The sequence below is a fragment of the Rana temporaria genome, chromosome 4 (genome assembly GCF_905171775.1).
Source record: "Rana temporaria chromosome 4, aRanTem1.1, whole genome shotgun sequence".
NCBI lineage: Eukaryota > Metazoa > Chordata > Amphibia > Anura > Ranidae > Rana > Rana temporaria.
In genome coordinates, this window is record NC_053492.1 from 311791652 (window position 1) to 311816460 (window position 24809).

At 42.4% G+C, this 24809-nt stretch overlaps 1 protein-coding gene across 7 annotated transcripts in view; it reads left to right on the top strand.

Annotated features, from left to right (window-relative positions):
* Nucleotides 1-24809, top strand: part of MAP3K4 (mitogen-activated protein kinase kinase kinase 4) — a 218890-nt gene that overhangs the window by 38447 nt on the left and 155634 nt on the right. For 2 of the 7 annotated variants that reach the window (XM_040350606.1, XM_040350611.1), the window contains exons 1-3: nt 7916-8117; nt 8238-8421; nt 22471-22661. In XM_040350606.1, the coding sequence (XP_040206540.1) occupies nt 8369-8421; nt 22471-22661 (244 nt within the window). In that variant the 5' untranslated portion in view covers nt 7916-8117; nt 8238-8368. Of the gene's footprint in view, nt 1-7912; nt 8118-8237; nt 8422-22470; nt 22662-24809 lie in introns of those variants that run through there. The other 5 variants (XM_040350605.1, XM_040350610.1, XM_040350609.1 and 2 more) reach the window with 4 other exon arrangements.

Here is a 24809-nt window from a genome sequence, read left to right on the forward strand (position 1 = left end):
AAATAAAAAAAATAAACTGTTTTGACAAGTCGTACAGTTATTATTATTATTGTGGCAATTTCTACTTGCTTAAAGTGTATTTCCACTTTTGCAGAGAAATTTGGAGAAAACCCTAGATTTTGTTTTTCACGCCAGAAGGCTGAAAGAAAAAACTGCACCAATTTCCCCATCACAGCACACCCTGAGTTAAAGTGGAGCTGCACTGCATCTTAGCACCAGAAACCCAAAAAAGATTTAATCCATTTTTAATATTCAACGCAAACTCCCCCACCCATCCATGTCTCTCTGCTTTATTTTTTCTGAGAAATCACTTTGAAAAACACCCCCTAGCATTTTTGGCTGTGGCCATCTTGAGTAGGGACAGATGATTCATTTAGCATTTACTTCTTGGCATCCTTCTGCCCTCAGGCATGGCGTGCGAAGTTCTGCTTTAAATTAAGTGTTGACAAAAAAAACTGGAAGCTGATTGGTTTCTATGCTAAGCTGCACAAGATTTTGCACTCTCCAAATTTATTACAACCCCCATGGTGTTAATTGGCTTTTGTTTTGACTCATCATAAGGCCCCTTTCACACGGACGGCTGTTCTTGCCGCAGTTAAAAGAATGTTTGTTTATTTTCTGCTGGAATTCAAGACTCCAGGCACAACGATCAGCTGCATTTGTACAGTGCGATTAGCCGCGGTTGCGTTTAGCCGCATCAAGATATTAAACGGGATCCGACATGGATCCCTGCCAATACCAAGCACTGTGTATGGTATGAATCTTGAGGTGGAACGCCACTCCAAATTTCAAATAAAAAACTGGCGTGGGCTCCCCCTCCAAGAGCATACCAGGCCCTTGGGTCGGCTATGGATTTTTAAGGGGAACCCCCGTAGGCTGAAAAAACATGGGGGATAGGTGCTTTGGGGCAGGGGGGCGCCCAAAAAGGCCCCCCACCCCAAAGCACCCTGTCCCCATGTTGATGAGGACAGAGCCTCATTCCGTCAACCCTGGCCATTGGTTGTTGGGGTCCGCTCGCTCGTCCCCACCCCCTTTCCTGACTGGCCGGGCTGCATGCTCGGATAAGGGTCTGGTATGGATTTTGGGGGGACCCCATGCCGTTTTTTCGGTGTACGGGGGTTCCTCTTAAAATCCATAGCAGACCAAAGGGCCTGGTATGCTATTGGAGGGGGAACCCATGCCGTTTTTTTATTTTAAATTTGGAGTGGAGTTCCCCCTCAAGATTCATACCAAACGCAGCTGACACAGTGCACTGCGATTTATCTGCGGTTATGTGCCGGTAGCTGCGCCAGATCGCACCTAGACTCATTCAATTCTATTTTTTCTATTCACACAAAACCACAAGTAACTGCAGTGTGTAAAGGATGTCATAGGAAAGCATTGTGTGCTTCTAGCTGCGGTAAAATCTGAAGCTGAAGGCACCATTCTATCCGTCTGTGTGAAGGGGACCTAAATCTCCAGTTTTGTCTCATCTGTCCAAAGAACCCTCTCCCAGAAGCATTTGTGATTTTGTCAGTATGCAATTAATAAAGTTACAGTGTGACTTTTTTTAAATACATTTATTTTATTTTATTTATAATCTTTTTTTTTTTTTTTTTTCCTTCCAGTACGTATTTACCAAAAATGTAACATACAAAAACTTAAACACAATCCCCCATACAGGACAGTTCCTATTTCCCCCACACAGAACACCCCACACCGCTCCTCCCATCTAAGCTTGTATCAAATATTTGTACCATAATCATATGAGATTGGGTAGGTGAGAGATTAAGTAGAGGGGGGACGGACAAACTTTTTAATGACTCTCTTAATGTTTTTCTTTCAACAGTGGAGTCCACCAGGGTTGTCTTCCTTTGAACCCACTGTTACTCAAAAGGCGATAGATGGTGGCCCCGGACACTGATGTGCCTTGGAGTTAATCTTGTATCTCTTTTGAAGTTTTCACTTGCTGTTTGTCTACCATTTGCACTATCCTTTTATCCTGTTTGTGCTAGATTTTCCTCTTGTGGCCACATCCGTGGAGGTTTGATACACTCCCATGGACCTTAAATTTTTTTTAATACTTGTAACCTAAGTCACAGGAACATCAAGTTGCTTGGAGAGGGTCTTATAGTCTTTACCTTTTTGACATGCTCTGGTCTATAATTTCCTTTTAATCTCCTCAGGCTACTTTTTCTCTATTTAAAGCTGATCTCCATGGATAGAAATGGTAATTTAAGTATATTCCTCAACATAGGATAAAAAATGGTTCTGATGGGGACAGGTGTGTGTGTGTGTGTGTGTGTGTTTTATGGCTCTGATCGGGTCACAAGTGTGTGGGGAGACGGATTGGTGATGGGGATACGTGTGTGTGTGTGTGTGGGGGGGGGGGGGCCCTCTGGAGTGGACACCAATTTGCAAGGAGACCCTGATGAGTGATGGGGACACAAATGTGCGGGGAGACTGAACAGGGCACAAATGTGCATGGAAGCGCTAAAGAGTGATTGAGACACAGGTTGTTGGGGAGACTTTGAGGAGAACATAGATGTAAGGCCCTATGCACACTGAAAGTTTAGCCCCAATGCATGAGGCTGCAGCATTTAGGTGTGGGCGGAGAAAATTCCCCACAGTAATTTATTCTGTTCCACTGCTGCCGATTTTATTTATAAATATTTTTTTTTCGCCCCATGAATATGTGTAAAATATACGATGTGGCCCTTGAAATTAAGTGTGGAGACCCCTGCTCTAGAACAAACTAAAGTCATGTAGGTATACAAAAGGAAATTGCTATTATGCTCCTAATATTTTAGAAGGAATGAAGCATTGTTCCAATAGGCTGTAAAGGTATGACAAAGTTGTACATGGCAACCAGCCAAGTCACTTGGGACAGTAAAGCTTTTGCAAGAGTAGGGCTGTAGGAAGGATAACATGAATCTACTGAGTGTGGTAAGGGGATGCTAAAAGGAATAAGTACGCTAAAACTACATACAGTGGGGAAAATAATTTTGATTCCCTGTATGTTTGCCCACTTATGACGAAATTAAGGATCTATATATTTTTCTCTTCCGTTCATTGACGGACACAGCAGCAATTGACCTTAGGGTATTATCCTCCCTTTTAGGAGATTTACTAGGCAGAAAAAACAGCATGTTAAGTGTTAAACACTCCACACAGTACAGTACCTCCCAGGGGGCGGTTGCCAGGGTACATCCCCCACACACTGTTCTGCAGCCCCAGTTTTTTCTGCCTAGCAAGGCGAATGACATGGCTCCTCTGGGCCCATGTGGCCTGAGGCTTTTTTTGCAATTGTCTTTTCTTTTTGTTTTTTCCTGCATTTTTGGATCCTGAGATCTACAATCAACTGCCGACTGGATGACGGGCTGGATCCTCGATCCTTGTAGTCCCCCCAAGTTCGGCCATCAAGCGTGTGCCGGCCTTTAGCTACGCGCTGGACTGTCCACAACCTGCCCCGTTGCTCCAGGGGTGGCCGGTGAGCTATACGCTCCAGGGCACACATATGACCGGGCTCGATGTCCGTGTCACAGTGTGCCGGGCCGACAGCCATGCCGTAAGATTTTTTCCTCCCAACCTCCAGCTTCCTCCGGGTCGTCGGCAGGCCCTGTTTGGGGCTGTTCAGGATCTGCTGGTCAGGGGGGTAATCGTGCCGGTTCCTTTACTGGAATGGTTTCAGGGGTTTTACTCCAATCTGTTTGTAGTCCCAAAGAAGGAAGGGGTCCGTCCAATCCTGGATCTCAAGGCCCTCTGTTTTGTCAAAGTGCAAAAGTTCAGGATGGAGTCGGTTCGTTCTGTAATAGCGGCACTCCATCAAGGGGACTTCCTGGCGTCCTTGGATATCAAGGACGCGTACTTGCATATCCTCATATGCGCAAAGCACCAGAGATTTCTGTGCTTTGCGGTCGGGGAGGACCACTTTCAATTTGTGGTCCTCCCTTTCGGGCCTGGCTTTAATGCCAAGGGTTTTCAACAAGGTGCTCGCTCCGATTCTGGCCCTGCTGAGGCAGCGCGGGATCGCTATTGTAGGATACCTGGACAATCTTCTTTTGCAAGCTTCTTCAAGCTCAGAGTTAGAGGTGGATGTGTCTATCACCTGCCAGACCCTCCAGGAATTCGGTTGGCTGCTAAATGTTCAGAAGTCGGAATACCTGGGGTTAGTCCGGTATCCCTCGGAGGCGGTTGGCGACCCAGTCAATTGGCTTTAACGGTGTGGTCCACCTTCCCCGTTCTGTGTGGCAGTGACACTGATTGTCTGTTCCCTGATATAGGGAATGACGATCAGTGACATCACGCCTACAGCCACGCCCCCCTACAGTAAGAATCACTCCCTTAGGGCACACTTAACCCCTTAGTTCCCCCTAGTGGTTAACTCCTTCACTGCCATTGTCATTTTCACAGTAATCCGTGCATTTTTATAGCACTTTTCGCTGTGAAAATGACAATGGTCCCAAAAATGTGTCAAAAGTGTCGGATGTGTCCGCAATAATGTCGCAGTCACGAAAAAAATCGCTGATCGCCGCCATTACTAGTAAAAAAAAAAATATTAATACAAATGCTATAAAACTATCCCCTATTACTGTAAACGCTATAACATTTGCGCAAACCAATCAATAAGCGCTTATTGCGTTTTTTTTTTTTTTTTTTTTTTTCTTTTTTACCAAATATATGTAGAATACTTATCGGCCTAAACTGAGGCTACTGGTGATATTTATTATAGCAAAAAGTAAAAAAAAAAAACATTTTTTTTTTTCAAAATTGTCGCTCTATTTTTGTTTGTTTATGGCGCAAAAAATAAAATATCAAATACCACCAAAAGAAAGCTCTATTTGTGGGGAAAAAAAGGACGCCAATTTTGTTTGGGAGCCACGTCGCACGACCGCGCAATTGTCCGTTAAAGCGAAGCAGTGCCGAATTGCAAAAACTGGCCAAGTCCTTTACCTGCATAATGGTCCGGGTCTTAAGTGGTTAACTGTCCCAGGCGTGCCATTACTCGAGTCAATTTCTGGGTAGGTAAAATCCCCCATTATTATCACCGTCCCAGCCCTTGCAGCCCTTTCCATCTGTGCAAGGAGCCGAGTCTCCACCTCCTCGTTAACATTGGGTGGTCTATAACAAACGCTAATGATTAACTTAGAACTGCCCACATCTATATGCAGTTCCACCCATAATGCTTCAGCCTCATTATTATTATTATTATTATTATTATTATTATTATTATACAGGATTTATATAGCGCCAACAGTTTACGCAGCGCTTTACAACATCAGGGAAGACATTATAGTTACAATACAATTTAATACAGGAATGATCAGAGGGCCCTGCTTGTTAGAGCTTACAATCTAGAAGGGAGGGTGAAGTGGAACAGAGGGTAGTAGATGTGGGGGGTGATCCGGTGGGCAAAGTTAAAATACAGTTGTTAGATGTGGGTAGGATAGGCTTCTCTGAAGAGGAGAGTTTTCAGGGATCCTCGAAAAGCTAAAAGAGAAGGAGATAGACGGATAGTTTGGGGTAAGGAGTTCCATAGGCTTGGAGAGGCTCTGGAAAAGTCCTGTAGACGAGCATGGGAGGAGGTGATTAGAGAGCAGGAGGTCTTGAGAAGAACGAAGAGAGCGATTAGGTTGGTATTTGGAGACTAGGTCAGAGATGTAGCAGGGGGCAGAATTGTGGATGGCTTTGTAGGTCGTAGTTAGTATTTTGAATTTAATTCGTTGGGCGAGGGATTGACAGAGGAGTAGCAGAGACAGAGCGGTTGGTGAGGTGGATAAGTCTGGCCGCAGCATTCATGATGGATTGAAGGGGGGTTAGAGTATGCAGCGGTAAGCCAATGTCACACTCTCCATCATCCAGGTTCTCTTTCACACTTGCTTTGAGATCACTTCTCACATAGAGACGGACCCCACCACCTTTCCTTTTTACCCCGTCTCTCCGAAAGAGTGCATAGCTAGGAATATTAATAGCCCAGTCATGTGAGGATTGAAGCCAAGTTTCAGCAATACCGATCACATTATAGCTCTCCTCATGCACCAGAGCTTCCAACTTGCCTATTTTGCTTGGCAGACTTCTGGCATTGGTGAACAAACACTTTAATGCATTATTACATTTTGTTCTGGTGTTTTTCATATCATTTTTAGTAGTACACATGGCACTATAGTTTCCAATGACTGTTTGCAACATGGGAACTTTCTTGTCACCTGCCATAACCCTCCCCCCATCTATCCCCATTCCACCCTCCATTAATGTCTGACCCCTAACTGACCTGTCTGCCAATGTAATTCTAGTTCACCCTCGCCCTCAGTCCAGTCCTAGTTTAAATACTCCTCCAAACTTCCCATAAACCTCTCCCCCAGCACAGCAGACCCCTTTCCATTCAAGTGCAAACCGTCTTTAGCATATAGGTTTCACCCCAATGAAAAGTCAGCCCAGTGCTCTAGAAACCCAAATCCCTCCTCCCTACACCAGGTCTTTAGCCATGCATTCAGCTCTCTAATCTCCCCCTGCCTTTCCTGTGTTGCGCATGGCACAGGCAATATTTCAGAGAATATCACCTTGGAGGTCCTTCCCTTCAACTTGCAGCCTAGTTCTTTAAATTGATTCTTAAGGAGCCTCCACCTTCCATGTATACTGTCATTGGTTCCAACGTGGACCAAGACAACTGGGTCATGGCCAGCCCCTCTCAGTAATTTCCCCACCCAGTCCACCACATGCCAAACCCTGGCACCAGGGAGACAGCAAACCATTTGGTTGAGGCGATCCTGGCGAAAAATTATTCTATCAGTCCTCCTGATTATAGAATCCCCTATTACCACCAACTGTCTAGGCCTACCTGCACTCCCCTCACCATCTCTACTAGATGGGTTGCTCTCCCGGTTGTTAGGAGTAGCAGTGACATCTAGGGCTGCCACCTCTGTGTTTGCCACCTTCACATCCTCACCCAACTTGGCAAATTTGTTTTGATGCACAAATACAGGAGTGGTCTTTTATTTTTTTTGCAAGCCCCTTTCACTCCCTCTAACTACATTAACCCATCTTCCTATCTGATAATCCTGACTTGCCCCTCCACCCTTAGTTGTTAGATGCACTAGCAGATTTTAGATACTCTGCTTTCCCCCCTAAGTTACTCCTTCATCCAGAGTTTAGACACCCTAAGGCAATTGAGTTTGTGACTGGCCAGACCCAAGGATAATGCCTTAAAGTGTAGTTCCTGCCTTTTTATGTTTATTAAAAGTCAGCAGCTACAAAAAGTGTAGCTGCTGACTTTTAATAAACAGACACTTGCCTGCTCCATGGTCCAGCGATGCGGCCGCCCGCAGCGTCGCCCCCCCCCTCCCCCGGTGCCTCCATTCACACTGTGGGCACCTGGCCGTGACGGCTTTGGGCTTCAAGGCCGGGCGCTCGCTGAGCATGCACGAGTCCCGAAGTCCCACTCCTACAGAAGCCCCCACCCCCCCCCCCTTCAAAAAAATTACATGTAAGGGGGTGAGCAGTGCTTAAAGCGTAAGTTCCACTTTTGGGTGGAACTCTGCTTTAAACCCCTTTCACACTGAGACGTTTTTTAGGAGCCTTTGGGCTAAAAATCGTGCATGTAAAGCGCCTGAAAAACGTCTCTCAAAGTCCTGCAAACAGCATCTTAGAGGTGCTTTAAGAGCGGCGCTTTACTACTAACGCGGCCACGCTGTAGTTTGAAAGGGCTCTTTAAAAATAAACGAATGCAACCACCACATCTAATTATTAGTAAGCTGCAATATGTTAATGTTTTGGTTTTGAGCTTAATACCGCTTTTAGACAAAAATAGTGCATTGGACTGTTTTCTGAACCCTGATTTTTTTTTCCCCACATCTTTATTTGTACTTTTATGAAAGCTTGTATGATGCTACAGCTTATTGTTGACCTCATATTCTAGACAAGGTTTTAAGTAATCAGGGTGGAGTGTGGAGTGACTCAGATGTCGGATGTTTCCTACTGAGTTATTCAGATGCAGCAATAATTTCTTCAGTATTCATAACTTTGAATATCCAGGGATTGGTTTGAAGTCTGTTTCTGGAATCTGGAGCATAAACCCTTTTTTTGTTTTTGTTTGATGGAGCGTACAGACAGTAGATGTATTTTCAATAGAAAGTTGTGTGGTGAGTATCTGTTGTCAGATGTCTTTAAAATGGTGTGCTGTATTGGATGAGTTTGAAATCCTAAATGTGCATGGGGTGATGTGTGTTATTATTGTGAATCCTCTTTTTGTCCCTGCACAGGGTTTAGGCAGGCCTTTACTAAATACATGTCACACTGAGATTGATGGGCAATCAAACCGTCTACCACAATGCAGCACTGCCAGAACCTGCTGCAAGTTTCTTTCCAGTTTAGCTGATGGCTTTGGAATTCGATGTACTCTCCATACAAAAGGAAACCATGGTGCCAGGTAGCAGAGATTTTCCAGTAAGTCTGATACTATTTGTGCATTAACAAGCACTATTGATGAGTTGACTCTGCATGTCACCTTTTCACCTGACAAAGAGATGCTCTCTTTTAACATGTCTTGCAAAGGTTGAGCTGTGTATGGCCAGTATTGACTGATTATTCTATTTTCAGATGTACCTTGTGAAAATGTACTTTGTTAGAAATTTGTATTATGGGGGAAAAGGGTTTTTACTTTTTACAAAAAATAATTCTATCATAATGACAGTATACAATAAGTTAAGTAGCCTGTAATTTTGATTCTATTGTATGTTGGCAAGTGAAACATTATGTTAGGCTGCAACTAACATTTTTTTTCATAATTTGATTAGTTGGCCGATTTATTGTTTTGATTAATCGATTAATAACCTTAAAAAAAGGTGACTGAATTATAACTTCCTCCGACCAACATAAGTTTTAGTACGCCGTCGTATCTATGGTGCATATTTACGTGGATTTTTCGTAGATTTACGCATAGAATATGTAAATGACCTAGTTACGCTGATTCATGAACGTACTTGCGCCCGCTACGCCGTTTACGTAAGGCTTACGTCCGGCGTAACGTTACCCCTGCTATATGAGGCGCAGCCAATGTTAAGTTATGGATGTCAGAACAGCCGTCAAAATTTAAGTTGCTAACGTAAGTGGTACGTGAATGGGGCTGTGCATAGGTTACGTTCACGTCGAAAGCATTGAGCCGACGTTTCTTAGGGAGTATTTGTGACAGGATTCTGAGCATGCGCGCGCATGCGCCGTACGAACGGCCATTCATTTACATGGGGTAACGGCTAATTTACATGGAGCACGCCCCCTACCTGCCTATTTTGAATTAGGCGGGCTTACGCCGGCCTATTTACACTACGCCGGCGCAACGTACGGCGCCAGATCTTTCTGAACACTGGTCTGGGCTCCCTATTTTACGTCGGCGTAGCGCATATGAGCTACGCTGGCCAAAATATACGCCGAGCTACGTGAATCTAGCTCATAATATGCTTTTCTGCAGCTTCTCCATTGAAGTATATTGAACCAAAAAAACAAAATAACACCGTTTCGCGTTAAAGTCCTTGCCCTTTCCAAATATGCAGCAGCTGAAATCATGGATGTGAACGTGTCCCATAGGAAAACATGTAAATGAACTGTAGTGTGTTTCTGCAAAAAGCACCAAAAACAGAGGTGTGAACCCAGGCCTGAAATGTTTAGTAACATAATGGGGTTAAAAAAACAAAAATAAGTACAAAAAAAAGCGCAAATAATCGCTACTGTAAGGGGTTCATTTTTTACTGTGGGACAGTGAAAGTAATATTTACAGTAGCGATTTGCTCTTTTATCTTTTTTTTTTAACCCCCATTATGTTACTGTCCGATTTTAATTGATTATGAAAATAATAATCAATTTAATTTTTATAATCGATTAGTTGTTTCAGCCCTACATCATGTTAATATTTAGTAAAGAATTCATACAACATGCGCTGCAAAATATTCGTCCATTTTTATGTGTTTTTTTTTTGCCGATATTTTTAAGCATGCTGGGTGCAAAGCACAGTTTGCATAAGGGTAGATCACTACAGGGCAATAGTTTTGAGAATGGCTAAATGCAGATTATTTTGACAATAACATTTGTTCAAACCTTTTGATCATTAGAGATCCTCAATCCAGAAATGCACATTCTTTACATTTTTTTTTTTTTTTTTTTAGCGTTCTAGAACATTTTTATAAAATTTGTGTGTGTATTACATGACAATGCTACTATTAAAGCAGGGGTAGCACAGTGGTGTAGTGTTTAGCACTTTCACCTAGCAGCAAAAGGGTCGCTGGTTCAAATCCCGACCACAACACCATCTGCTGGGAGTTTGCATGTTCTCCCTGCGTCTGTGTGGGTTTCCTCCGGGTACTCTGGTTTCCTCCCACACTCCAAAGACATGCTGGTAGGTTAATTGGATCCTGGCCAAATTGGCCCAGTATATATATATATATATATATATATATATATATATATATATATATATATATATATATATATATATATATATATATATATATATATATATATATATATATATATATATATATATATATATATATATATTATAATGTGTGTGTACGACTGTGTGTCCCAAGCGTGTCAAGATCCTATGGGGTAAATGACTGCACCAGCCAGGAAGACACTGGCTGCCAAAAGCGCCTAGAGGCGATTCAGTTTGCATGTGTAGTGCTATACAAGTCATTCATTCATCATGATCTTTACACGGTTATCCCTCTGACTCCGATATCCCTGTTCTGTTTACTACAGAACCTCTGTTCTGTAGTAAAAGCTATTTTCTTCAGGCTGCAGCATATAAGTTATGCACATTGGTGGTTCAAAAACCGCTGAAGTTGAATGTGTGTTTTTTTTTTTTTTATAATTGCAATCTGTAGTGTGGAGCAATGCAACTAAGACAAACTCTTTATATATATATATTTTTTTTTGTACCTACATGGTAGAGCTGCACGATTCTGGGAAAAATTTGAATCACAATTTTTTTGCTTAGAATAAAGATCACGATTCTCCCGACGTAACGTCATCTTTCACATTATACAAAAAGTTGGGCTGACTTTACTGTTTATTTTTTCATTAACCCCTTCTTACCGGGCCATATTATAACACCGGCAGGAACCCTCCCTCCCTCTGGGTGAAAGGCATATGACGTCTTTTCTTCCCGGCAATCTAGGGCGCCCGCAGCACCGCTCGTGACCCGATGCGGGTGCACGGCGGCCGCGATGTTCGCCGGGCACCGGTGATCACGGCAGGAGTGTGGATCTGTATGTGTTAACGCACAGATCCACCTCCTGTCAGAGGTGAGGAGACCGATGTGTGTTCCCAGTACATAGGAACACACATCCGGTCTCCTCCCCTTGTGAGCCCCCCTCCCCCTACAGTAAGAATCGCTCCCAGGGAACATATTAACCCCTTCAGAGCCCACTAGTGTTAACCCCTTCCCTGCCAGTCACATTTACACAGTAATCGGTGCAGTTTTATAGCACTAATCGCTGTATAAATGTGAATGGTCCCAAAACGTGTCAAAAGTGTCCGATATGTCCACCGCAATGTCACGGTCACAATAAAAATCGCAGATCGCCGCCATTACTAGTAAAAAAAAAAAATGCCATAAATCTATCCCCTATTTTGTAGACGCTATAACTTTTGCGCAAACCAATCAATATACGCTTTTTTTTTTTACAAAAATATGTAGAAGAATACTCATCGGTCTAAACTGAAGACATTTTTTTTTTTTTTTATTATTGTGATATTTATTAAATCAAAAAGTAAAAAATATTGTGTTTTTTTTCCTTTTGTTTATAGCGCAAAAAATAAAAAACACAGAGGTGATCAAATATCACCAAACAAAAGCTATATTTTTGGGGGGAAAAAACATAAAGATTTCATGTGGGTATAGTGTTGCATGACCGCGCAATTGTCATTCAAAGTGCAACAGCGCTGAAAACTAAAATTTTGATCTCGGCAGGAAGGGGGTGAAAATGCCCTGTATGGAAGTGGTTAAAGTGTATTTTGTTTATTGCATTTAATAGATCGCTGTGCAAATACGGTGTGACCTAAAATATTGCAACAACCACCATTTTATTATGTAGGGTCTCTGCTAAAAAGTGTGTGTGTGTGTGTGTGTGTGTATATATATATATGTATATGTGTGTATGTATATATATATATATATATATATATATATATATATATATATATATATATATATATATATATATATATATATATATATATATATATATATACACACACACACACACACACACACACACACACACACACACACACACACACACACACACACACACACACACACACACACACACACACACACACACACACACACACACACACACACACACACACACACACACACACAGGTCCATAAATAGGGACATCACCACAATACTAATCTTTTTGGCTCTATACACCACCACAATGGATTTGAAATGAAACAAACAAGATGTACTTTTAACTGCAGACTTTCAGCTTTAATTTGAGGGTATTTACATCCAAATCAGGTGTAGGAATTACAACCGTTTGTATATGTGCCTCTCAGTTTTTAAGGGACCAAAAGTAATGGGACAATTGGCTGCTCAGCTGTTTCATGGCCAGGTGTGTGTTATTCCCTCATTATCCCATTATAATGAGATCCAAAGAGCTGTCACTATCAGTGAAGCAAGTCATAATTAGGCTGAAAAAACAAAACAAACCCATCAGAGAGATAGTAAAAAACATTAGGTGTGGCCAAATCAACTGTTTGGAACATCCTTAAAAAGAAAGAACGCACCGGTGAGCTCAGCAACACCAAAAGACCCGGAAGACCACAGAAAACAACTGTGGTGGATGACCGAAGAATTCTTTCCCTAGTGAAGAAAACACCCTTCACAACAGTTGGCCAGATCAAGAACACTCTCCAGGAGGTAGGTATGTGTGTCAAAGTCAACAATCAAGAGAAGACTTCACCAGAGTGAATACAGAGGGTTCACCACAAGATGTAAATCATTGGTGAGCCTCAAAAACAAGAAGGCCAGATTACAGTTTGCCAAACAACATCTAAAAAAGCCTTCACAGTTCTGGAACAACATCCTATGGACAGATGAGACCAAGATCAACTTGTACCAGAGTGATGGGAAGAGAAGTGTATGGAGAAGGAAAGGAACTGCTCATGATCCAAAGCATACCACCTCATCAGTGAAGCATGGTGGTGGTAGTGTCATGGCATGGGCATGTATGGCTGCCAATGGAACTGGTTCTCTTGTATTTATTGATGATGTGACTGCTGACAAAAGCAGCAGGATGAATTCTGAAGTGTTCATATTCAGCCAAATGCGTCAGAACTCATTGGACGGCGCTTCACAGTGCAGATGGACAATGACCTGAAGCATACTGCGAAAGCAACCAACAAGTTTTTTAAGGGAACCAAGTGGAATGTCATGCAATGGCCAAGTCAATCACCTGATCTGAATCCTTTTTAACCATGCATTTCACTTGCTAAAGACAAAACTGAAGGGAAAATGCCCCAAGAGCCAGCAGGAACTGAAGACAGTTGCAGTAGAGGCCTGGCAGAGCATCACCAGGGATGATGTCTATGCCTTCCAGACTTCAGGCTGTTATTGACTGCAAAGGATTTGCAACCAAGTATTAAAAAGTGAAAGTTTCATTTATGATTGTTAATCTGTCCCATTACTTTTGGTCCCTTAAAAAGTGGGATGCACATATACCAACTGTTGTAATTCCAACACCGTTCACCTGATTTGGATGTAAATACCCTCAAATTAAAGCTGAAAGTCTGCAGTTTGAAGAATGTCTTGGTTGTTTCATTTCAAATCCATTGTGATGGTGTATAGAGCCAAAAAGATTAGAATTGTGTCGATGTCCCAATATTTATGGACCTGACTGTGTGTGTGTGCGTGTATATGTATGTGTGTGTGTGTGTATGTATGTATGTATGTATGTGTGTGTATGTATATATGTGTGTGTGTATATATATATATATATATATATATATATATATATATATATATATATATATATATATATATATATATATATATATATATATGCGTTTAACGAGTGGTCTGCGCAAAATGTATAGGGTTTACAAAATAGGGGATAGTTTTATGGCATTTTTATCAATAATTTTTTTTTTTTTACTATTAATGGCGGCGATAAGCTTTTTTTTTTTTTTGTGACTGCGACATTATGGCTGACACATCGGACAATTTTGACACATTTTTGGGACCATTGTCATTTTCACAGCAAAAAGTGCTATAAAAATGCATTGATTACTGTGAAAATGACAATTGCAGTTTAGGAGTTAACCACTAGGGGGCGCTGTAGGAGTTAACCACTAGGGGGCGCTGTAAGGGTTATGTGTGACCTCATGTGTTTCTAACTGTAGGGGGGCGGGGCTGGACTTGTGACATCATTGATCGTCTTTCCCTATATCCGGGAACAGACGATCAGCGACACTGCCACTGTGAAGAATGGGGAAGGTGTGTTTACACACACCTATCCCCGTTCTTCAGCTCCTGTGACCGATCGCGGGACACCAGCAGCGATCGGGTCCCGCGGAGCTTCGGACCAGGTCACGGGAGTGTGCCCGCGCGGACCCGTGGCTGGGCACTTTAAAGAGGACGTGCCTGTGCCCAGCCGTGCAATTCTGCCGCCGTATATGTGCAGGAGGCGGTCCTTAAGTGGTTAATGGGCATGCTGCATGTACCAAGTCAGTTGATCGGTCGATCAACTTGGGTACAACCAGCCTGCCGTATTCACCTTTTGATTATCACAAATGGCTGCTATAGCCACTCGCGATAATCACTGTCTTAATTATCGCCCCGCCTGGCGAAGACAATTGCTTGGCAGGAGGGATTCCCCTGTCAGCACTGTCTGTATTGGTGGGGGAATCGTGTGAATTTCTTTCCTGCAGCCCATGGGTTGGCCATACACTAGTAGCTAGTTGCACAAGCATTGGATGACTAAGTCGGATGATGTAATGAATATAATTTCATTGCTTTTAACATCCGATCTTGGAATGAATGGACTTTCCCTGCTGCATCATAAGATGGGGGAGGGGGCGGGGGGAGTATGCGTAGATGTTTAAGTAAACGTCTAAGCACTTTAGTTTTGGGCAGATATAAAAATGGCAGCATTTTAAAATATTGTGTATATGTTTTTGTGTGCTAATTTTAATTGTAAAGTGTCCTGAACAGAGGTATACTCCACCCATTCTAGGGCACATAAAGCTGCACTGCCTTGTAATTATTTTAATACAATGTTATAACCAAGCCAGTGATTGACTATACCATTGCATTATTTGTATGTTGCAGGTAATTATGCAAGCTCACTTTCTCACTTTCTTTCCTCACTTGCCTCTATAAGATTGAATTGCCTAATTCTGGTTCTGCATAACCGACTATGTGGTTAGTTTAAAGTGTTTTCTTTTTTTTTTTTTTGAAAGAGCCCCTATCAGTTTTTTCATTTCGGATGGTACCTCAGCACTAAACAACACTTTTGCATTTTGGCATACCCCAATGGACTTTTGTAAACCATTTGTGCTTTGTGGTGAATTGAATAGGTTTTCTTACAGCAGTGCATGGTTTTGGGCATGCAGTAATTTACAACAAATGCCTGAATGCAAATCTAATCTGCACATGCTGGGGCAAGTTAATCTGCAGAAAAGATGCACAACATTTCTTTGCCAAAAATAAGCTTGTGTATAGGCTGGTGCCAACTTTCTCTTCTGAAAGTTATCAATTCAGGTATAATTTGGGCAGGGTAGAAGATGGTCATATTATACTCGCATTGACTATCACATGACATTTCTATTATATTAAGGGCTCATGCACACAGTTGATTGGGGCCATACAGTGTTGTGTGTGTCTATGGACACATGTAGCTGGCTCGGGAGAGAGCATGCACAAATCCCCCCATTGCAAGTGGCTTGTCCAGGGCTGCTCTGTGCAAAACAATTGCACGGAGTATAGTATGTTAGTTATTTAAAAAAAATATTCCTGTACAATGTCTTCAAACCCTGAATAAACTTGTATTATATTGTAGCTTACAATTCTGCTTCCTTTATGGAATTAACCTCCCTCTTCCATTCGCCACCACTGGCCAAACTGCCTGCTTCCAGTACCTCAGAATAAGCTTTTTGCCATGTTTAGCAGATGGGGAGTTGCACTGTTCTATACAATTTACCAGAAGCTGGGATATTGTGGAAATAAACTGTAAAGGAGCACATTTGATGAGCCTGAGAGTCATTTTCTGTATCCAAGGTGCAATTGCACTCCAGAAACCTTTAATTTCAGGTTAGGACCACCAAAGATGGAGAAAGGTGCCCTTCTGATTGCACCCTTTACAACAATTTGGATTTGGTTCTGGGAAACATCTGAGCCAAGCGAGCGGAAGTCCTATACCACTTGGTCAGAAGTTTATATAGGGATTTTTGGAAAGGAGTACTGATTGAAGACACATGGGACAGTGATCCTGTCTATGTGCTGCTAGCAACCCAACTGCTAGTCTATCACTTTCATGGGCAGTTAGGACCATCCATTATTGTTGGATTTGGTCATTATTATTATTATTATTCAAGGTACTTCATTATACACATTGCTTTACATACGTACATTTACAACTTGGTGTGTATTTAAGTATGAGGGTGACTAGCGCATGTTTTAGAGAGTTTGGGAGATGTTGAAATTGAAAAAAAGTGAATTAGAGGGTGGAGGCAGTGGAGGACAGAGTAGAGTTAAAGGTAGAGAAGAGTCAAAGGTCAGACCTAAACACTTTCATTTAGTATGCAATCAGGCAGACACCTGCACTATATAGTTAAATCTAAAGGAAATTAAATAAAAAGATGATATAATGTATGGCCAGCCTTAACCACTTCAGCCCCCGGAAGGATTTGCACCCTTAATAACCAGGACATTTTTTTGCGATGCAGCACTAATAGAGCTTTCTTTTGGTGGCATTTGATAACCTCCTGCGTTCTTTTTATTTTTGTGCTATAAACGATGACAATTTTGGAAAAAAAAAACACCTTTTTTTTGTTTTTGTTTTTACCTTTTTGCTATAATACATATTCAAAAAAATAAACACATTTATCCATCAGTTTGGGTGTGTGTGTGTATATATTCTGCGATGTATTTTTGGTAAAAAAATTGATTGGTTTGCGCAAAAGTTATCACATGTAAAAACTATGGGATAGATTTAGGGACTTTTTTTTTGGGACTTGGGGACTATTTTTTTTTTGTTTTGACTAGTAATGGCGGTGATCAGCTTTTTTTTTTTTTTTTTTTTTTTTGGGGGACTACGACATTGCAGCGGACAAATCTGACCCCAAATGACACTTGGGGACAAGTGACATTATTACATTGATCAGTGCTAAAAAAATGCACTGATCAATGTGAAAATTACACTGGCAGTGAAGGGTTTAACACTAGGGGGCAATCAAGGGGTTAAGTGTGTTCTAACTGTAGGGGGAATGGGCTTACTAGGACATGAAAGAGATCACTGTTCCCGATCACTGGGAACAGAAGATCTGACATGTCCCCTGTCAGAACGGGGATCCACTTATTTACACTGGCAGATCGTCGTTCTGCCTCTGTACTAGGCGACCGCGGGTCGTCAACGGTCATAGAGTCTGCCCGACCCGCGGTTGTGCCTGTGAGAGCAGCCGTACAGGTGCGATTATTCATGCAGGAGAGCCGACTTGCTGCCGTTTAACCACTTGCTGACCAGCCTCTGTTGTTAACCACTTCTGGACCAGCTCACGCCGATATACGTCGGCACTTTGAAGAGGGATATCTTTGTTATGGCAGCAGCTAGCTGCCATAACCTAGATATCCTCTTCAGTGAGCGGTCTGGTTTAACACCTTCCCTACCGAGTCATTGTAAAATGACGTCAGCGGGAACCCTTCCTCCTTCAGAGTGGACGTCATATGACGTCCTTGCATTCTCGGGCGGCTAGGGGGCGCGTGCGCTCACCCCGCCGCATTGCTCGGGACCCGGTGCTCGTGCCCGGCGGCCGCGATGACCACCAGGCCCCTGCGACTGCCCGCAATTACGGCAGGACCATGGATCTGGGTGTGTAAACACCCAGATCCATGTCCTGTTAGCGGTGAGGAGACCGATGTGTGTTCCCAGTACAGAGGAACACACATCGATCTCCTCCCCTTGTGAGTCCCCTCCCCCCTACAGTTAGAACACACTTTAGGGGACATATTTAACACCTTCAGCGCCCCCTAGTTTTAACCCCTTCCCTGCCAGTCACATTTACACAGTAATCAGTGCAGTTTTATAGCACTAATCGCTGTGTAAATGTGAATGGTCCCAAAAATGTGTCAATAGTGTCTGATATGTCTGCCGCAATGTCACGGTCACAATAAAAATCGCAGATCGCCGCCATTACTAGTAAAAAAATAAAAATAAATAATAATTCTATTCCCTATTTTGTAGATGCTGGAACTTTTGCGCAAACCGATCAAATACGCTTATTGCGATTTTTTATTTTTTATTTTTTTTAACCAAAAATATGTAGAAGAATACGTATCTGTCTAAACTGAGGAAAAAATGTTTTTTTTTTTTTTTTTTAAATTATGATATTTATTAACCACTTGACCACTGCCCCATGTCAAAAAGACGTCCTGTTTCTAAAGTTGAATATCTCGATAACGGCAGCAGCTGCTGCCACAACCGAGATATTCATCTTTTCAGGGGGCGGTGGTGTACACGATAACGGCGGTCTCCGTGGCGGATTCGCCGCGAGATCGCCGTTATCGGTGGCGGGAGAGGGCCCCCCCCCTCCCGCCGCTCTCCCGCGCCCTCCGCCGCTTACCGGAGCCGTCGGTAGCGGCGGAGGGGGATCGGATGTGTCCGGCAGCTGAGCGGGGACGGGACTGAAGGAGAAATCTCCTTCACCCGTCCTCATAGCTCTGCTGGGCGGAAGTGACGTCAAAACGTCAGTCCCGCCCAGCCTCTTAAAGAAACATTTTTTTTTTTGTCATTTGGAAAAATGACATTTTTATTTTTATTTTATTTTTTTTGCATTTAAGTCTAAATATGAGATCTGAGGTCTTTTTGACCCCAGATCTCATATTTAAGAGGACCTGTCATGCTTTTTTCTATTACAATGGATGTTTACATTCCTTGTAATAGGAATAAAAGTGATCAATTTTTTTATTTTTTTATTTCAGTGTAAAAAATTATAAAACGAAATAAAAATAAATAAGAAAACAAAAATTTTTTTTTTTAAAGCGCCCCATCCCGATGAGCTCGCGCGCAGAAGCAAACGCATACGCGAGTAGCGCCCGCATATGAAAACGGTATTCAAACCACACAAGTGAGGTATCGCCGCGATCGTTAGAGTGAGAGCAATAATTCTAGCCCTAGACCTACTCTGCAACTCAAAAAATGCAACCTGTAGAATTTTTGAAAACGTCGCCTGTGGAGATTTTTAAGGGCAAACCTTTGTCGCCATTCCACGAGTGTGCGCAATTTTGAAGCGTGACCTGTTTGATATCAATCGGCGTAACATTATCTTTCACAATAATAAAAAAAAAATTGTGCTAACTTTAATGTTGTGTGTTTTTTTTTTTATTATAAAAAGTGTATTTTTTCCCCAAAAAAAGGCCACTTGTAAGACCGTTGCGCAAATATGGTGTGACAGAAAGTATTGCAACGACCGCCATTTTATTCTCGAGAGTTTTAGAAAAAATGTATAATTCTTGGGGGTTATTGGTAGCATTTCTAGCAAAAAATAAATAAATGTTTTTAACTTGTAAACAACAAATCTCAGAAAGAGGCTCGGTCCTTAAGTGATTATGTGAGCAGACTGAAGTTCCTCTTTAATTTGTAATAAAAACATCTTTGCCATTCTGAAGCTTCCCTCCAACCACTTTGCATATTATTTTATATATACTGTGATTCTGTATTTGCCAAATATGATGCAGAAATCTCCCTCCACTGAGGCTGGCTGCATCCATTTTATATGTGGGCAGCTGAAGCTGCTGCCTGTTCACTGCCTGTATTTACACAGATACACAGACACACACCTCCAGCCCTGCAGCTCTCATTGGCCCTCTTATAACTCATCCCCCCTCCCTTCCTGGCAAACTGTCATGAGATTGAGAGAGGGAGCTGTGCATGATGTCTTAAGCCTAGGCTAATGACAAGACAAGAAACGGGAAGTTGGCTGTATAAGGTATTTTTACTAGCAAGAAAAAAAAAAACGTTTTACTATCCAAAGTTAAAACAAACAAGGGCAGAAGATTTAATGGATGTAAAGATGAAAAAATTACTGAAAGTCCGCTTTCATAAAATAGGGAAATATATTTTTTTTGTATATTTTAAAATGTACCAATCCCTAAATGCAGTTATATGCATAGTTTCTAGAAGACAATCAAAATGCTCTCCGGGACCTGTGTACCTACACCAGGGGTGGCCAACCAGTGGCCCGCGGAGCCCTCTGATGTGGCCTGCGACCTCCTGTTCTGGAATAGCTGGTTGGCAAGCCCAGATCGCAGGTTGCCGATCTGCCATACCACAGCATCAGTGTTGTGAATGAAGCTGGTGGTAGAGGAAGAAAGCGGCTGCAGACCAGAGCCCCATAAGCTGATGTTTCCTCTACAGTGCCGGCTTTGCCACAGAAGGAGTCTATGGCAAAGTTCAGCTAACCCGCAGGATAGACACAGGTGCACTACGCTGCACCCGTGGTGTGGGTAAACTGCAGCACATCAGTTAAAAGCAGTCTTGGGCCTTTTTCACAGGATCAGCCCAACCAAATGGGACCCTCAATTCACCTCTACAGAGCGACAGATGTCCATTTACGCTCGCCTACCTCCAATCCAAAAAACAGAAGGGAAATCATCCCCTTCCATCTGGGCAGATCGGAGGGCCCATAGAGTAGCCGTGACCTGTCATCTGCCCGCTTCGCTCATTGTGGCCCACGACTGGTTACCAAGTTGCTTAACTGGCCCTCGCTATTCAAAAGGTTGGGCACCCCTGACCTACACAATAGTGTGTTTATATCAACACCTGTAATGGTATGCATTTCCCAGGGAGTGATTGGTTGTTGTAATTGTGTTTTTGTCTTTTACCTATTTTTCATCAAACCAGCCAATGATTGTGTAGCTGTGCTGAAAGGGGTGTTAGTTTACATATGTGGTGGGGGAAGATGTTTGTATGTGGCGATTCTGACCTTTTTAGTGCTTTAGTCTTGTTTTGTTGTAGAAAGGTTGATGAGAACTTTAGCAACCTTTTGCCTTCTTAACCAAAAAATATGTTGGCTTCTTGTTTTTTGTATATACTTTTGGGAAGAAGACATCCTGTTTTGTAAAACTTTCCTCCCACAGAGGCAATGTGCTGCTTCTGAGGATTCTGGACAAGGCAGTCACTATTTAGACCATTCCTCACTGATCCCATGTTTTGTTCCGTTTTTATTAACAGACATTATTCTGCACTGATGTTAAAGTGGAGTTCCACTCAAAAAAAAAACAAAAAAAAAAAACGTAAAAATAAAATTGAATTTTTTTTTTTTTTTTTTACTTACATGCGCTATGCGCAAGTTCTTAATCTGCCTCTTCCCATACCGCGGCAGGTCTTCTTCGTCCTCACCGCATTGTCTTCTGGGGAATGGGGCGCACTGCCTTCTGGGAACTGTGTGTATCCCAGAAAGTGCCGCGAAACTCGTGCACAGTAGGTAACGGGCAGTGAAGCCGCAAGGCTTCACTGCCTGTTTCCCTCCGTAAGGATGGTGGTGCCGGGAGCTGCCAGGATCGAGCTATCGGCCTCGGGGGGGGTGGTGACATCGCGGGTGCCTAGTACTTACTAAAAGTCAGCAGCTACAGTGTTTGTAGCTGCTAATTTAAAAAAAAAAAATCGCGGGTGGAACCCCCGCTTTAAGGGATTTAATACACTCATTTCATGGATTGTTTCTTCTGACTGAAACACCTACTGCAAGCCTGGTATTATGTAATATTCCAACTTTTCCCCCCGAAGTCTTCTTTTGAAGAGAGAATTTAAAATATTTAAGTTGAGCTTGGAATGTTAAAGTGCCTGTTGTTCTGGCTTTTACTGTAATTGCCATATTTAGTCATCATTGTCATATTTTCATACAGGCCTAATACAAATAAAAAAAGTATGTATGTATGTGTAGATATAATGTGTGTGTGTGTGTGTGTGTGTGTGTGTGTGTGTGTATAATATATATGAGAAAGATGGCATGTCATCTGTTTTCTGTATAACAACTGCAAATAATAAACACAGTGCATTTCTAAACACATTTTTCTGTTATGCATGTCACTGTGTTTTTTTGAATATACAGGTAGTGATTCATTGCTCGAACCATGATGTGGTTATTCTTTGTTTATGACCAGGTGTTTGCTTTTATTTTTTCTGTATTCCTAAACAGTTAATTTTTGTTTTTTTCAAAGTTTGGGACGAAAACATGATTTAGCACAATCTGCTAGACTATTTTCTGTTGTTTTCCAGGCACATGCGCAAAACCGAAAATGCTGGTGGAGACAGTTTGGTCTGTGAAGCTGATGAGTTTTCAGATGAAGCCAATGCAGAAACCTTCTATGGCACCTCTCCTCCCAGCACTCCCCGACAGATGAAACGCATGTCAAGCAAACATCAACGATACAGCTCTGGGAGGTCGGTTAGCCGTTCCTTATGCAAAGGTCAGTTATCAATGAGCAGCTACTGTTCGGCTGTCTAATTGCAACTGCAAACTTGGAGGCATCTTCCATTAAATGTTTTTTCTAATATAACACGTTAACATAAGATCACATAACAATTTACAGAAAAAGTATATAAATATGTAAGCATTCAAAAACGGGTTTTTACTTGCAATTATAGACAGATGGTAAATGTTTCCAAAAGATCATTGGAAGATCTCTTCCGATAGGGGTCTTCATCTTAACGTTGTAGCAAGAGCTCTTAAAATACGGGTCATTATATGCAATGAATATATTCATGCTGCTGGGGCAGGGTGAGCATTTTCTGATGGTGCCGGCTTCAAAGCATACAGTGCCTGTAAATGCCAGTTGTCTATGTGCACCTCTGTTGGTGCCCCAGTGTGACTGCACCTGAGGTCTGTTTTTATGTACAGTGAATAAACTGTATTTCTTAATATGGTTACATATTGTTATATTATCAGCTACTATAATGGATGGATTGATTTTTCTAGCTTTATTGGCCATGGGAAGTTTTTTTTTTTTTTGAAGTTTTGTGCTCTCAGAAATCTTGAACGATATAGTGCCTCGCAAAAGCCCTTGGCTTTTTACCTATTTTGTTACATTACAGCTTTTTTTTTAATCTGAATTATATGTAATGGATCAGAACACAATAGTCTAAGTTGGTAAAGTAAAATTAGAAAAATATATACATAAAACTATTTTTGAGAATAAAAAAATATTTGGCATGTGCATATGTATTCGCCCCCTTTATTATGAAGCCCATAAAAAGCTCTGGTGCAACCATTTACCTTCAAAAGTCACATAATTAGTGAAATTATGTCCACCTGTGTGCAATCTAAGTGTCACATGATCTGTCATTACATACACACACCTTTTTGAAAGGCCCCCGAGGCTGTAACACCTAAGCAAGAGGCACCACTAACCAAACACTGCCATGAAGACCAAGGAACTCTCCAAACCAGTAAGGGCCCTTTCACACGGGCGGATCAGTAATGATCCGCACCGTGTGTCCTCAAAAGCTCAGCGGGGATCCTCCGTAAAATCCCCGCTGAGCTGGCAGCTGACAGGGCAGTCCCCGCACACTGTGCAGGGACCGCCCTGTCTTTCCTCCGCTCTCCCCTATGGGGGATCGAATGAACACGGACCGTATGTCCGTGTTCATCCGATGCGATCCGGCAGACGGAAGAAAAATAGGGTTTTCTTCCGTCCGCAAATGCGGATCTTTGCAGAGGAGGACAATTACAGGTGTAATTCCGCAAACGGACGGATGAAAATGCGGACATACGTTCCGTACGTGTGAAAGGGCACTAAGGGACAAAGTTATTGAGAAGTACAAGCCGGGGTTAGGTTATAAAAAATTATCCAAATCTTTAATGATCCCTAGGAACACCATCAAATCTATCATAATGGAAAGAACATGGCACAACAGCAAACCTGCCAAGAGACGGTCGCACACCAAAACTCACAAACCGGGCAAGGAGTGCATTAATCAGAGAGGCAGCACAGAGACCTAAGGTAACCCTGGAGGAGCTGTAGAGTTCCACAGCATAGACTAGAGCAGGGCTCTCCATACTTTTTAAGCAAAGGGCCAGTTTAGTGTCTTTCAGGCTTCCGGGGTGCCAGATTCTGACCAATGGGGGTAGAACATGCCCCAGGGCTAAGCATCAGTGTGCATAAACATAGCTCCAGTGTTGGTGGGCAGTAGGAGAAGAAATAATGCTCCATCATTGCTATTAGTGGAAGAAATAGTGCCCCATTGTTGGTGTCATTGGGAGGAATAGTGCCTTGTATGGTTGGGAGCATTACTGCCCCAAGGGCCGGATAAAGGCTAGCAAAGGGCCCTCGGGCCACATTTTGGAGACCCCTGAACTAGAGTAACTGTACAAAGGATGACAATAAGCCGTATGCTCTATAGAGTTGGGCTTTATGGCCAGAAGAAAGCCATTACGTTCAGCAAAAAACTAAATGGCACGTTTTGCGTTTGTGAAAAGGCATGTGGGAGACTCCCAAAATGTATGGAGGAAGGTGCTCTGGTCTAATGATGGCCAAAAAGTAAAATTTTAGTCTCATAGAAAACGCTATGTCTGGCGCAAACCCAACACATCATATCACCCAAAGAACAACATGGTG